The sequence below is a fragment of the Miscanthus floridulus genome, chromosome 8 (assembly GCF_019320115.1).
Source record: "Miscanthus floridulus cultivar M001 chromosome 8, ASM1932011v1, whole genome shotgun sequence".
NCBI classification, from domain to species: Eukaryota; Viridiplantae; Streptophyta; class Magnoliopsida; order Poales; family Poaceae; genus Miscanthus; species Miscanthus floridulus.
In genome coordinates this window covers 58,542,435-58,558,328 of record NC_089587.1, presented here as the reverse complement: position 1 = coordinate 58,558,328, position 15,894 = coordinate 58,542,435, and the positions used below count along the sequence as shown (strand labels likewise).

Below are 15,894 nucleotides of genomic sequence, written 5' to 3'. Positions count from 1 at the left end.
TTATTGCTGACACTGAAAACGAAGACCTTTAGTCCCGGCTGGTCCGATGCAACTGAACACGACCAAATCAATTAGTCACGGCTGGTATTACGAGCCGGGACTAAAGGTATACCTTTAGTCTCGACTGGTATTATCAGCCGGGACTAAAGGTCTTTTAGTCCCGGGTGTTTACAGGAGCCTCGATGGGCCGGCCCAGTACGCAATATGCTGGAATTGCTGGCCAGTTCCACCTATTAGCACCACCTCGCTTGCTCAGAAGAGTGAAAGCTAACTTAAAAGCTCAGCTCTCGAACCAAGCAGCACAAACTTGAACAGGATTGTACCGCTGATCCTTGACTAAAGGTCCTTCGTACTATAGTTTATACAAAATGTTGAACATTATAAACGTACGTATATTCTAGCAGCGTAGAATGCGTATTCAAAAACCAAAATGAATCATCAATTAAAAATAGGAAAGAAAGGAAAATAGAAATAGAAACAAAAAAACCTGGTAGCACCATGAAAATAGAAAAAAAAAGAAAAATAGAAATAGAAACAAAAAAAAGGGGAAAAAACATTTAGTCCCGGTTGGGTTTACCAACCGGGACTAAAGGGTGCGGCCATGTTTGCTCGGCTGGGGGCCTTTAGTCTCGGTGTTTAACACCAACCGGGACTAAAGGTCTCTCTTTAGTCCTGGCTCGATGACCCGGGACTGAAGGTTCCACCTTTAGTTCCGGGATCGTTGTCCCAGTGTGGTAACCGGGACTAAAAGCCGTTACCGGCCCGAGACAATAAGTCCATCCTGCAGTAGTGGACGCAGCTCGGTTCGGTTGCAAGATTTGACGTTGCATCGTCAACTTTGTCGTTGCGACTTGCGACGCTGATAGAGCTATCACAATCACGTGTCTGATGAACAGTCATTGCGTTTCTTCCATCCAAAAGTTTTGGATGACTCGCTTTGTTATGTCGCCGGTTTGATTTGATGTGAGCAGACAAAACAAGGGAAGCCTAGTATATCCATGCATCCATGACCATAACGGAGGAAGAGGAGAAAGGCAACAAGGAACCTACAAGCGGATTGCGCAAACTAGCATGTTCAATTCAGGCTTTGGAACTTGCAGACAAGACGACAGCATAACGCATGACGCAATGCAAGTTTGCAACGTGTATGTTCAGGCTTTCTTTCAGCTGGGAGGATCACTGAGATCCATGGTTGATGGCGACCCCTCCTACGTCGTCTGAAAAAATCAGTACAAAAACACAGCTGTTCATGGAGCTCTCATCATCTTCAGGGTTGAAAGAACAATACCAAAAAAAAACACAGCAGGTCTGCAAATAAAAACTCAAATCAAAACAAAGTCATGTGTGTATATTTTAGACTACTGGATTAGAAAAAGCCAGTGCATTTCTTTCAACTTTGGTCCTTTGCGAGAGTGAGAGTTGCTGTCACCCCATGCATGTTCGTTGCCTCGTTTGGCATCTCAATTTTTTGGTCCCGGGGAATCCGCCTTTTTCTTCCCTTCCCTTCCCTTCCCTTTAAGCCCAAGACAAGAATCTCCCCGCTACAGGCCTTTTTCTAGCTTAGCTATATTCAAATTCGTCCAGAGATATCTGATCTCACGTCACCGTCTCACTCCATCTCATCTTTAAATAACATAACAATACAGTATCTTTATTGAAAGCGAACGGAAAAAAAAAGGCACAAAGATGCGCTTGGACCTGCTCTGAGGCCTTTTTCTAGGCCCATCTCACTTCCCCAAACCCCATGCAAGTAGCTGGGGTTGGCATTAGCTCAACCTTGTGCATGTCCACCTAAACAAAGCAAACTGCTCATGTCTTTGCACTTCTGTTCTTGTGCAACCATTCTGGACTTTGTCCACCCATCCCAAACTGTTCTTGTATCCCTAATAACTCATTCCTTCCCCGTTATCACTCTATCATGGCACGCGACTGTCTTGCTTTCAAGATGCATATTCAGAGGAGAGGTGTGCAGCTCGATACAAGATGCCCAGTTTGTCAACGGTTGGATGAGGATGGAGGACATTGCTTTCTTAAATGCAAGCTGGTGAAGCGATGTTGGTCTACTCTTTCCCTTGAACCGGTTCGCCAACAGCTGTTGTCAAAGCAATCGGCATGGGAAGTGGTGCCTGAAATATTATCACTGAAAGAAGAAGCCCGAACTAAAACAGTGTTATTCCTTTGGAAGTGGTGGACTGAGAGAAACAAAATTAACAAAGGGGAGAAGGGTCAGGGTGTGGATGACGTTGCTGCAGATGTACTTAACTTGCTGACCGATCTGAGCAAGTCGGAGAGGAAGGAGCCGATCAGGCAGACAGCTGGGAATGCTAGATGGAAAGCTCCACCGCCGGGCCAGCTCATGATCAATTCGGTCCAGGAGATGATGCAAGGAAGTTGGGGCTTTACTGTCCGTGACTATGAAGGCGAAGTGGTGCTTGCAGGGGCCAGTCGCCTGGGATCAATCCCGGATGCGATCACAGCTGAAGCAGCCGCGTGCTACAGATCATGGCATTTCACGAGTGCAGGTGGAGATGGACTCGACAATTCTTCAAAAAGCTCATGTCTCACCATCCATGGATCTCGCAGCATGCAGAATGTTGATAAGGGACACTCGTGATTTGTTGAATGAGCATTTTGTATGCAGTAGTGTCATTTCTATTCCTAGAGCTTGTAATGGAATAGCACATAATTTAGCTAAGCTCGCTATGTGTTGGGACCCGGGTGGTCGCCACGTGTGGGCCCTCCCAGAATTTGTAAAGACCTTGATTGCTCGCAATGTTGTCGAGCTTATGGTTCCAATAACAGGGCCATAGAGCCAGGGATTGCATAGAAAAAAAAAAGAGTAGTGTAGTACATGTAGGCCTTTTTTAGGCCCACTTCAGCTCCCCAAGCCCATGTGAGCCAATTAGCCCAACCTGCAGCATCTCCACCTAAACAAAAGAGACTGCGCTTGCCTTCGCACCTAAACTGTCCTTGTTCAATCACACCGGACTTCCGTACATGCTAATTCATTCCTCCCTCTGTTTCACATACAAGCCTACTATGTTCTACTGAGCAAGACACAGGTTTCAGCAACAAAATTATAAGGTGACACTGACAGGACTACAAGTGTAGATAATAATACAGACTGACAGACACTGCCTCTGGTAACAGTCCTACACTACATACATCCTCCTTTCCGGGAGCTCCAACATATAAAGGCTATAAAGGCTAAAGGCGAAGAGGTTCAGATTGAGGGGCATGGTGGCGCTTGGGCATAATTCAGGCACAATCCAACTGGTCACGGTTTCTCCATTCGGATCTGAAGCCACCCAAACAGCAGCCATGGACATGTTGGACCACGTGAGCACATCTAGCAACAGCCAATGTTTACTCGCACTTGATGGAGCGGCAGTTTACTCGCACTTGATGGAGCGGTAGATGTGCCGCACGAAGAAGAGCGATGCGCGGAAACCGACGGTGCCCAGCATGAGGAAGAAGCCGTAGCAGACGCAGGTCATGTAGCCGAAGAAGAAGGATGTCTGCATGAAGCCTGACATGTCGGACCGCGCATGGTAGTAGTAGATGCAGTAGAAGAAGATGAATATGCCCGTGGAGCCTCCACACAGGACAGATCTGCAAGCAGACATTTTTACAGGTTTGTAATTGTATTCCATGTGGAAGATAAAACTGCAAGACAGAGAATGAAAACATAAACCTACAAAACTAGAGAACAGACATCTAACAAGTTTATCCAGATATGGTTCCCTAATGCACACATAAATTCTGACTTCTCTGCTGCAGACCACGATTCAAAAAATGTATATGTTCATTCATATCATTCATTATAATCCACATCTTGAGTGTCCTATATCCATCAGCCTTATTTTAGCACCAAACTTTATCCAAGCATCAGTTGATACAAAACAACAGCAGATGATACATAACTCAAAGTTGTTGCTGAAATATAACTTCTTAAGTGCTATAGAAGTAAGTTTATTCTAATTTCTCATTGGATGCCCGAGTGTTTATTGTTAGATGTATAGGAGGTATATGTGTTTTCCCTCTACTTGGAGGGCTTCTTTTCATATGACACCTCATGCAACACACTTATCCTTTGCATATGTACATTGTGTATACTAGCCCTCTTGGGCCTTGCAATACAGGGTGTTGGCCTCATTCTACTTCTAACATGGTATCAAGCTAGGTTTCCATCCTTACCTTCGGCTGCTGAGCAACGCCGGCGATTTCTGCCCAACCCCGCCGGCCTCCGCATCCCACCCTCGCGCTGCTCCGCCCCGGCCATCCGACCGCATCGCGCAGCCGTCGCGAACCCGCGCCGCACGCTCGCGCGCCCCTGCGCGCCGGCCCGCCGACCGCTCGCGCGGCCCTGCGCGCAACCGCGCCGCCCACTGGCGCGCCATCGCGCGCCGGCCCGCCGCCGCTCGCGCGGTCCTGCACGCCACCACGCCGCCCTCCCGCGCCACCGCACCGCCCTCTGCGCCCGCTCCCTCCCGAGCGGCCCTTTGTTTTCCATATGGAGGTCCACATGGATGGGCAGCTGCTGTGGGGCTACCTCACGGGTGAGCGGATCTGTCCTCCCCGTCCTCTTCTTCCCACGCCGCCCACATACCCGCTAGATACTGATGATGATGCCAAGAATGCTTTACTTGAGGCATTTGAGGCTGAGATGGAGAGCTACCAGTCTGATCTCGGTGTCTATGAGACTTGGCTACGCGAGGAAAAATCTGCTAAGGCTATCTTACTTGCGAGCATGGAGGTCGATCTCTCGTTATCCCTTAGAGGTCTTGCCACTTCACACCTTATGTGGGCTCACCTCCGTCGCAGTTACGAGATTCGTAACGAAGCGATGTACCTTGCTGTTGTTGAGGAGGCTCAGTCGCTTCGTCAGCTTGACTCCACAGTTGAGGACTTCCACCGTCAGATGACAGCTGTCTGGCATCGCCTGGACAGTTTGGGCGCTGAGTTCTGCGGTGGTGGTACTTGCCGGTGCTGTGACCGTCACCGGGACCAGAGAGACATTCTTCGCCTTCACGAGTTTCTCTCTCGGCTTCGTCCCGAGTTCGAGACTGTTCGAGCACAGTTGCTGACTCGTCGTCCGCGCCCATCGCTCTCAGAGGCGATGCCTGAGTTACGAGCTGAGGAGACACGTCTTCGAGCTGGGGGTGTGACTCGTGTTCCGCCGCAGCCCTCCGTCCTAGCAGCCACACCTCCCCAGGTCTCTCCGCCTCCGTCTCAGCCCTCTCCTGTGGTGACGGGGGCACCTTCTGGTATTCAGTGTGGCTACTGCAAGATCTATGGTCATGAGGAGAAGGATTGTCGCAAGAAGCAGCGCGACCGATCAGGGCGTTGTGGCAGACGCTCTTTTCAGGGCTCTGGTGGTTCCTCTACTTCACAGAGCACTCGTTCCGTGTCTGCAGCGGAGCAGGAGGTTCTTGCCCTGTTTCGTCGCCTCACTACTGCAGCTCAGGCCTCCGGTCACGGGACTACAGCTCAGGCTTCTAGTTCCGCTCCTCCTCCGTCAGGTATATCATCCCCATGGTTCCTCGACTCTGGTGCCTCTTTTCATATGACACCTCATGCAACACACTTATCCTCTCTATCTTCCCCCGATCCACCTATTTCTGTTCGCACCGCAGATGGCACTTCTCTTCCTGTTGCTGGGAGAGGTGTTCTTTCGACCTCTTCGTTTAATATTCCTACTGTTTCGCATGTTCCCAAACTCACTATGCAACTCTTGTCTGCGGGTCAAATCACTGATCATGGCTGTCGCATAATCCTTGAGTCTGATTCTTGTTGTGTTCAGGATCTCCGTACGGGCCTCTTGGTGGGAAATGGGCCTAGGTGTCGGGACTCCCAACGCCTCTGGGAGCTTGATTGGTTGCGTCTTCCTTCACCCGTTTTGGCTCCCACATCACCCAGTTCTTCAACATCCGTGTCAGCTGCTTCGTCTACCACTTCTTTTGCGCAGTGGCATCGTCGTCTTGGCCACCTCTCTGGTTCTAGATTGTCCACCCTTGTTGGTAATGGTGTTTTAGGTCCTGTTTCTGGTGACACTACTCTTCATTGTACGGGTTGTAAACTTGGCAAACAGTTGCAACTCCCCTACCCTTCTAGTGCGTCTAAGTCCCAGAAACCTTTTGATCTTGTTCACTCTGATGTATGGGGTCCTGCACCTTTTGTTTCAAAAGGGGGTCAATCATATTATGTTATTTTCATTGATGACTATTCGAGATTTACCTGGATTTATTTGATGTCTTCACGTGGTCAATTTCTTTCTATTTACCAGCAATTTGCCACCATGATCCGTACCCAGTTTAACTCTCTCATTCGAGTTTTTCGTGCGGATTCTGCTGGTGAGTACATCTCCACTGCTCATCGTTCCTACCTTGCTGAGCAGGGTACGCTTGCCCAATTTTCATGTCCTGGTGCTCATGCTCAAAATGGTGTTGCTGAGCGCAAGCATCGCCACACTCTTGAGACTGCTCGTGCTCTCTTGATCTCTTCTATGCTTGCTCCTCATTTTTGGGCTGAGGCGGTTTCTACAGCTGTTTTTCTTATAAATCGCCAACCCTCTACTTGTCTTCGGGGTTGCACTCCCTATGAGCGTCTTTTCGGCACCCCTCCTTCCTATAGCCATCTTCGTTGTTTTGGGTGTGTCTGTTACGTCCTACTTCCACCTCGTGAGCGCACAAAACTCACTGCTCAGTCTGTTGAGTGTGTTTTTCTTGGGTACAGTACGGAACATAAGGGTTATCGCTGCTATGACCCTGTTGCTCGTCGGATGAGGATTTCTCGGGATGTCACCTTCGATGAATCCCGGCCTTACTATCCTCGTTCCCCTTCCGGTTCTTCTAGTACCACTGAGTCCCTCTCATTCCTCACTTTACCTGACTGGTACCTTCCGCTGTAGTCTCCATCCTCTTCGCCCCCTCAGGTATCTTTTACTCCGCCTCCACCACCACCACCTACTTCTCCACCTTCACCACCTCCTCCTACCTCTCCACCACTAGTCTCTCCTCCACTATCATCATTGCGTCCTTCCCGTGAGATCACTCACTACTACACTCGTCGTCCGCGCCCGGCGCCACCACTTGACTCTTCTCCGTCCGTCCTTGGACCTCCTCCTGAGTTTCCTCCTCGTTATTCTCTTCGTGATCGCAGCACCCTTCGTCGTCCCGATCGCCTTGGCTTCACTGCTGCCGTCTTGGCTGAGCCCGCGACCTATCGGGAAGCTGCCGTTCACCAGGAGTGGCAACATGCTATGGCTGAGGAGATTGCTGCCCTAGAACGTACTAGCACCTGGGATCTTGTTCCTTTGCCACCTCACGTCACCCCTATCACTTGCAAGTGGGTGTACAAGGTAAAGACCCGCTCGGATGGCTCTCTTGAGCGCTACAAGGCTCGTCTTGTGGCGCGCGGCTTCCAACAGGAGCAAGGTCGTGACTATGAGACCTTCGCTCCTGTCGCGCACATGACTACTGTTCGCACTCTTCTTGCAGTTGCTTCTGTTCGTCAGTGGTCGATATCCCAGTTGGATGTCAAGAATGCCTTCCTCAATGGCGAGCTGCGAGAGGAAGTCTATATGCAGCCACCTCCAGGATACTCTGTTCCTGATGGCCTGGTTTGTCGGTTGCGCCGTTCTCTCTACGGCCTCAAGCAAGCTCCTCGAGCCTGGTTTGAGCGTTTCTCCTCTGTTGTCATCGATGCTGGTTTTACGCCAAGTGATCACGATCCTGCTCTTTTTGTTCACACTTCCCCTCGTGGTCGCACCCTTCTTCTTCTCTATGTCGATGACATGATCATCACGGGCGATGATTCCCAGTACATTGATTTTGTGAAGCAGCGTCTCGGTGAGACATTCCTTATGTCTGATTTGGGTCCCCTTCGTTACTTCCTTGGTCTTGAGGTCACCTCCACATCTGATGGTATTTTTCTCTCTCAGGAGAAGTACACTCAGGACATTCTTTCCCGTGCTGCTCTCACTGATCACCGCACTGTTGATACTCCTATGGAGCTTGGTGTTCACCTACGACCCACTGATGGTGTACCACTTGCTGATCCTACTCGCTATCGTCAGCTTGTTGGGAGTCTTGTCTACCTTGGGATCACTCGTCCTGACATTTCTCACTCTGTGCATATCTTGAGTCAGTTTGTCTCAGCTCCTACCCAGCTCCACTATGCTCACCTCCTTCGTGTTCTGCGATACCTTCGTGGAACTATCTCTCGGCGCCTTTTCTTCTCTCGTTCTAGTTCTCTTCAGCTTCAGGCGTATTCTGATGCGACCTGGGCGAGTGATCATTATGATCGCTACTCTCTCTCTGCCTATTGTGTTTTCCTTGGCTCCTCCTTGATTGCCTGGAAAACCAAGAAGCAGACTGCAGTTTCCCGCTCGAGTGCTGAGGCTGAGCTGCGTGCTATGGCGACTGTGACTGCGGAGGTGACATGGCTACGATGGCTTCTTGAGGATTTTGGTGTTCCTGCCACTGCACCCACTCCTCTCTCTTCTGACAGCACCGGTGCGATCAGTATTGCTCGAGACCCAGTCAAGCATGAGCTCACCAAACACATTGGCGTTGATGCTTCCTACATGAGATCGCAGGTGCATGATCTGGTTGTGACGCTCCACCATGTGCCTTCAGAGGTTCAGTTAGCTGATTTCTTCACCAAGGCACAGACCCGGGCTCATCATAGATTTCTACTCTCCAAACTCAGTGTTGTAGATCCACCATGAGTTTGAGGGGGGGTGTTAGATGTATAGGAGGTATATGTGTTTTCCCTCTACTTGGAGGGCTTCTTTTCATATGACACCTCATGCAACACACTTATCCTTTGCATATGTACATTGTGTATACTAGCCCTCTTGGGCCTTTCAATACAGGGTGTTGGCCTCATTCTACTTCTAACATTTATTAAGTTCCAGTACTTTCAGTAATATCATAAATGCATTTTCTATAAACATTTCCCAAGGAAGCTCTGATCTAGCAATCCATGTACTAAAATAGTTGCTACAAACCAGACCTTGTGCTTCTCATTTCTAGTTTTGATGGATGGCATTTTCAAAGACAATAAAAAGGTAACCACAGACAAGAACAAAAATGAGGGATAAAGCATAAAGATGAGTTGATATTCCAAACACTGACCTCCACCACCACTCATGATCCTCAACAGCAAGCTGGAAGTACGTAAGTGCCACTGTGACAAAGGCTGTGACAATGATGAGGATAATGAACACAATAAAGAGGATGCTGTAGATAGTGTATATCTTATGCCCCCAGATACTGGCAAATATATAGTACAGCTCAATGTAAATTGCGCTGAAAGGGAGGAACCCTGCCATTGTCATCTGAGGAATGGTGCTTCGGTACCATGGAAGCTGAGGGATTTCCCTCGGGTACTTGGTTGTGCGGCAGGGGGATTGGAATTCTGTATTACTATTTTTCCCGGCTATACCACCCAACACAAGGAGAGGAGAGGTTACAAGTGCCCAGATGAGGATAATAACAATGATAGTGCCGAAAGGCAAAGCTGCTGTAGCACTGTACGCTATTGCAACTGTATTTAGGAAACAGAATGTCAAGAAGAGAGGTCCACAGAATAAGCAGCCAGTCAATATTAGATTCCTAACCTGAAACACATAGACATGATGTGTAAACATACAGCAGCAAAGGATTGAAGAAAGATGATCATTAAAGCATGGCTTACCCAGTTTGTTCCCTCCAGTTGCAGATAGAAAGAAGTGGCTGTGTATCCAGCAATACCGGATGTAAGAGCATAGATGACAACAAGGGCAGTAAAAAGAGCTCCCCGGTTGTATGGATAAAAGACACCAACAAGAGCGAGGAGGAAGATGAAAATCGCACTGTGAAACAAGAATCATTTATAACGGATAGGATCCTTTCAGAGCTTGACTAATAAGATAATCTAAACTGACAGAGGTCTTACAGGGCAAGAAGCTGAGTTCCAGATCCAATAAGTGCTGCAAAAACGGACTTCTGTTTGGGGAAACGGAAGACATCACCATGAATATACTTCCATCCAGTCTCCTCTTGGTCTTCAAGGGACTCATCTTCATGAGAATACCTTCAATGAAAATTAATGAATTAATAATGCATCTAGTAAACTGCAAGCTAGGTGACTAGAATGGAGCCCAGTAGCTAATATCTTACTTGATGAAATCGTTCTTGAGAACACGCATCAAGATTGTAGCCAGGAAACCAGTCAGGAGGAGTACAGTAACACACGAGTTAATTATGGAAAACCAATGGATCTCTAGATGTTGTGGCATAGAGGAAGACTTGGAGTACTTATCCATTCTTTTCTCAAAAGGAATATCTGTCTTTTTCCATGTCACTGAATAAGAGAACTCTATTGGCACTTCCTTGTCCTCTGTGATATCCACAGCCACATTTGGATCAGTCTGTACATTGATTTCTATGACACGGTTATCATTGTACATGATGTAAAAGTGGATGTGCTTAAACAGTAGGTACTTCGCATCTCCTTGATCCTTGTCCTTGTTCAGTTTACCAAGGAATCCCCATAATGGCAAATCATCGTAGTACATCTGGAAGTAGTAATCCTTGGCAACTGCATCCCGGAGGTTGGCAACTTGCTCTTTTGACAATACTTTCTTGCAGAGAACCTTGGAATTCCTGTCTTCCTTGAAGTCCAACTCATATGGGGCATCAACCAACCGGTCACCATTTAGAACCTCGCCAAGAGCTTCCTTTTTGTCCTTTGGATGTTCTATTACAAGCCAGCATTTAACAGAAAGAAGCAATAAATGGTCAGAACCAGTCAAAGAGATCGCTAAAGCAAACAACAGCAGAAAAGGTTGGGATTTGTATACCTGGTGCACAAAAGGGTAGATCATAGTACCGGTACGTCTCACTGCAACACACGACAACTCATGATCAAACAAAAGCAAAACAGTGATAACAAGAGGCTCAATAGAGACATCGCATGTTTATTCCCTTGTAGATTCTGTTTTTTAAGCATTAACAAAAATATGAAAATGCCATAGCTCACATGGCATAATTGCCCATATAACCTATCCTCGATCGAGATATCCATACTGCTTATTTCTAGCTAGTGTATGTGGAACCACAAAGACACTGTAACAGCAACCAAGAGCATCTGTAAAGCAATTCCTCTAGCCATATATTGAGTTTCTTGGTAACAAAAAACACCGCCAACAGCACCCCAAAATTGTTCTCCAATTATGGCCATACCACATCCTGCAATCCTCGCTAGCTAGAGGTGGAGAGTCGACTCCACTCTGAATCCGGAGTCGTGAAAACCTTCCCACACAGGCAAGGAGCACAGCATTCCTTCCCTGCGCACGCAAATCCTTTTCCCGCGAGGTCTGCCTATTGCCACATTCCCCTTCCCCACATGCCACCGTTTCTGCAGATATGCCATGTTGGCGTACTCCATGAAACAATTCTGCAGCCCATGGCCTGGGGAGAACCCAATCGTGGCACCGGCAGGTCAATCCACATCCCCAGATGCTTGGCAATGGTGAATCCTTTTCGTTCCAGTCAGCAGGTGGGGGAGACAGACTCCAGCTAGGGCAAGGGCTGTCGGCCCATGCATTGGCTGAAAGATGATGATCCGCTCAGTAGTTTTTGTTTTGTTTGATTCTGCAACCGGCTAGGGTGAAGCTCTGTCTTGTGTCCGAGTTATGGATAGGATCATCTTTTGGGAGAACAGAATCTGAAGTACTTGCTTAAAAAAATCAGCACATATAATTCTCCCATTTAGGCCAGCGGCCAGCCCCTCATGTGGATCTAACATAGATTTTCCCCCGGGTTACATCTCAGGTGTTAAACTGTTTTGTTTGAAAAGTAAATTGTTTTCTCTAGAAGTCAAAGACCGAAAATTGCCTGGGAAAAGCAAACTCTTGTGCTCGATGCAATAGCGGGGAAACTATAAAAAATAAATAAGTGATAGTAGCTCAGTTGGTAGAGTCTTCACTTTGTGAGACCATGAGCAGTACTACTAGCTAGTACTTGCATATGTGATTTAGCTGTTATTTTCTGTTCACTTGCAGCCTCTATTCAGTATTCACTTTGTTAGACCATAAGCGATACTACTAGTTTAGCTGCTCTTTCTTTTATGTTTTTTTCCGTTCATTCTGTAATGAAGGGCGGGCCTGGTGCAAGTGGTAGAGTCTTACCGCCTGTGACCGGAAGGTCCCGGGTTCGAGTCGCGGTCTTCTCGCATTGCACAGGCGAGGGTAAGGCTTGCCACTGACACCCTTCCCCAGACCCCGCACAGAGCGGGAGCTCTCTGCACTGGGTACGCCCTTTAGAGAGGCTCTGTAATGTTTTTGCAGGACATATACATGGAGGGTGATATTTCACAACCTTGATTAGAGATGGTACTGATGCTGTTGGTTTGAGTGCTCAGATTAGCCAATCTGAGGAGCAAATACCAGCACAAGAAAGGATTAAACTTGATAAGTCTGAATTTGAGTTCAAGAGGATGTTGGACGAAGAGAGAATTATGAATCGACATTAGTACCATGTCCATCACTCAGCAGGAATACTACAAAAGCCTCTAGGATGGTATTCTTGCTCGACGCCTCAATAGCTAGAGCCTAGAGCTCATCTGCCTACAATTGTGCCTGACATTATTCCATAATTTCTAAGACAGTGTAATACATATGTACTGATATGCTTATACAATTGCTTCACATTGTTCTTTTATGGAATCTCATTTGTGCTTGATCTACTCTTACACACAATTGGTGCTTGCAAATTGTGATATGTTCTTATACACATTTGTGAATTGTGATCTGAGCTATGTGTCAAATGTGTACAGAAAAGAATCTGTTATTATGTGTCAACAGAGAATATGTACACACTTGTGATCTGTGCTTCTGTGTCAATATGTTTTTATACAACCTTGTGAATTAGTGATTTTCTATTCAGCTGACCTGATTGTTGAAGGTTCCGCAAACATAAGTCATCTTTGTGTGCCATGCTGATCCTGATTGTTAAAGTATGCAGTCTGTGCTCATCCCATTTTTTTCGGATGGATTGTGGAAGTATGCAGTCTGTACTCAGTTCATTTTTTCAGTTATGCAAGATTGAGGGAACATTCTTTGTGCCATGCCATGACATTCAGCACGGTACAAGTATGGAGTTATCAAGATTATTATCAAGCATTCAAGCTAAATATGTAGCTCTGCAAACACTTAGTAATACATGACTCCATTCCTATAATTGAAGAATACCACTATAACAGTCTCGGAATGCAGATTCATAACTTTTATACTAAGCCCTATAATTGAGTAGTACATGACCTACGATACACTTAGTAATATTTAAGCTGCTGCGTCCAAACTATTTTTTTTAAGAGAAACTGTGGAGCAAAGCTCCCCAGCACCAAACAATATATTAAAAAATGAATAGAAGTTACAGGGTTGTTAGCTCGGAGCTAACAGAAGGACAAACCGTACAAGGAGGAAAAGAAGCTACCAAATTACAGAGATGCTAGCCATTGAATAATTACATGATGGTGACTGGGGTTAAAGCGACATAACTGCATCCAAACTGTTAGTGATCCCATTGTAATGTAACCACCAACATAAACAGCAAGCTTATTAAAACTCGCATTGTAAGGATAACTGAAACCATAGTACAACATAATGCTGATTCCATATCTAAAGTTTGAGCATTGCAAGTGTGTGCTGTACCTTGGATTGTGGAAAGGCCCGACCTTGTTGGCGTAGAGCGGAACATGATCCCCTTCCTTGTACTTGTGATCAGAGCCATCAGCTCTGGCACCCAGTGCACAAGCCAAAACCACAACAGCAAGAACAGCAGCTGCCCCAGCGCTCGCCATCTCCGCAAGCACCTGTACAAGAGCACCGACAGAACTAAAGTCAGAGAGATCTTGACCGCACCAGAGAACGGCCTGCACATGCAACGCGCAAAGGCGAGATCCTTGCGAGCGAAAGGGAAAAGAGGACATGCAGACTCGACCCCACCAGCCCCTAAGATCCTTACCAAGATCCAAACTTTCCACCCGAATGAAGCTCAGGCGTCAAAATGACGAGACCCCGTCGGGAGATTTCAGCGGGAATGCGTCCCAACGGCGCCGCTCCCGCGCCGCTGCGGGGGCGGCTGATTTGGTGCGAACCCGTCGACTGGGGCGGCGGATTTGGGTGGGAACCGTCGATTGGGGCGGGGCTCTTGGGAGGCAACGGCCGGGGATCTGCTGGACAGGGCAGCTCGTGGAGGTTTTGGGAGGAAGAGCCGGAGAGGGGAGATGGATTGAAAGTTCAATTTTTTTTATGGTTTGTCTGGTCAAACAGCTTGGGAATGGAGAAATCTCTTGGATCTATGGAAGAAGATGAAAAGATAAAAGAGCCGGACGTGTTTCTTCCGCAGCTTGGTTGCGTTCAGCACAGCGGGGCAACTCGCGATTTCTAAATTCCGCAGCTTGGTTGCGTTCAGCACAGCGGGGCGGCGGGGGCGCCCGTTTGCCCGGTCGCCTGTTACTGCCGTTCGATATTGCTACTGTGCGGCGTCGGTCCGGACCGACGCCGCACGACGCGACCGACTGCGCCTCTCTGCTCGTCCGCGTCCTCCTCCCACTCCTCTGCTCGACCGACCGCGTCTTGCTCTGCTCGCCCGCTCCTACTCCCACTCCTCCACTCTTCTACTGCTGACACGCAGCACTCGTGCGCTGCCGCCCCTCCCGCCCTCCACGATCTGCATGCCATCGGAGAGGAGGGCGACGGCGGTGGCTTTCAACGAGCCTCCCCTCCCCTCCTCCCCCTTCCTCCCTCCCTCCCACGACCTCCATGCCATCGGAGAGGAGGACGTTGGTGGCGGCTTGCGACGAGCCGCCCCTTCCTTCCTCTCTCCGCGACCTCCATGCCACCAGAGAGGAGGAGGACGGCGGCAGCTTCCGGTGAAGTAGGTGGATCTGAGCCCTCCTCCTCCACCTCCTCCTTCTCTGGATCTGGATCTCAGGGACGCCGCGGTGGCTAGGGTTTCGACGAGCTCTTTTGCAGTAGTCTTGTTTTGCTGTTGCAACAAGTATTATTCATTTGTTGCATTACTCTTTTTTTTTCTAATGTTGCATCTCGCATTGCGCTTTATTTCTGTTATTGCAGTATCGTTGTTTTGCTGTTGCAACAAGTATTTTTTCTTTGTTGCATTAGTTTTTTTCTGATGTTGTATCTCACATTGTGTTTCATTTCTTGTTGTTGCGGTAGCTTTGTTTTACTGTTGCAACATATAATTTTTCTTTGTTGCATTAAATTTTTTTTATGCCGATTTCTTGCATTTGCGCTTTTGTTCTGTTTTTGTTGCAACGGCCTTGTTACGGTGTTGCAACAAGTAATTTTTTTATTGCATTAGTTTCTTTTTTCTAATGTTGCATCTCGTATTGCAAGTAGCTTTGTTCTGTTGTTGCAGTCGCTTTGCTTTGATGTAGATTTGTTGTAGTAGATTTGTTTTGATGTTGCATCTCGCATTGCTTTTTGTTTGATGTTGCAAACAAGTAATACTTTCTGTTGGGAGCGCGATGAGGATGCGGCGCACCTAGCGTGGGCGCGGCGGGGGGATGGGCGGCGCGACGGGATGGCGGGGGGACGGGCGACGCGATGGGATGGCAGCGCCTACGGACGGAACGAGTCTACTGTTCCATGGGGCGGCGGGCGTTAGGTGCTCTGTTGTTTTGGTCGGGGATCGAAACGAGTCTACTGTTCTGGGGGCGGCAGGGGCGTGGTGTCGTGTGTGGGGGCGGGACACTTGGACGGGGCCGGAGGTGTGTCTAGACGCACCCCTAAATCCGGGCGTCCGAGCGCTAGGAGCGTGCATAACGCCAAACCGTCTTTTTTTAACTATTGAAAGGTTTCCACTGACCAGTGCTCTA

The 15,894-nt window shown here is 48.0% G+C and overlaps 1 protein-coding gene across 2 annotated transcripts; it reads right to left on the bottom strand.

Annotated features, from left to right (window-relative positions):
- Nucleotides 1-2,880: 2,880 nt before the first annotated feature.
- LOC136476463 (transmembrane 9 superfamily member 2-like) lies at nucleotides 2,881-14,441 on the bottom strand. 2 transcript variants are annotated; one of them, XM_066474309.1, is made up of 8 exons: nucleotides 14,016-14,441; nucleotides 13,703-13,863; nucleotides 10,850-10,890; nucleotides 10,167-10,746; nucleotides 9,943-10,080; nucleotides 9,703-9,859; nucleotides 9,141-9,625; nucleotides 2,881-3,612 (listed from the first exon to the last, which is right to left on the bottom strand). In XM_066474309.1, exons 2-8 carry the CDS (start codon nucleotides 13,849-13,851, stop codon nucleotides 3,393-3,395), a joined length of 1,770 nt encoding a protein of 589 aa, XP_066330406.1. In that variant the 5' UTR covers nucleotides 13,852-13,863; nucleotides 14,016-14,441; the 3' UTR covers nucleotides 2,881-3,392. The 2 variants fall into 2 exon arrangements, with proteins under 2 accessions (XP_066330406.1, XP_066330407.1); XM_066474310.1 differs by lacking the exons at nucleotides 13,703-13,863; nucleotides 14,016-14,441 and adding an exon at nucleotides 13,040-13,045 and having other exon boundaries at nucleotides 2,885-3,612; nucleotides 10,850-10,892.
- Between the last annotated feature and the right edge of the window lie 1,453 nt (nucleotides 14,442-15,894).

Coding starts and splice junctions, on each gene's coding strand:
- LOC136476463 (XM_066474309.1), bottom strand. CDS start 13,851: ATGGCGAGCGCTGGGGCAGCTGCTGTTCTTGCTGTTGTGGTTTTGGCT. Junction 9,860..9,942: donor GGAACTCAGCTTCTTGCCCT/GTAAGACCTCTG, acceptor CTTGTTTCACAG/TGCGATTTTCATCTTCCTCC. Junction 9,626..9,702: donor AACTGGAGGGAACAAACTGG/GTAAGCCATGCT, acceptor TATGTGTTTCAG/GTTAGGAATCTAATATTGAC.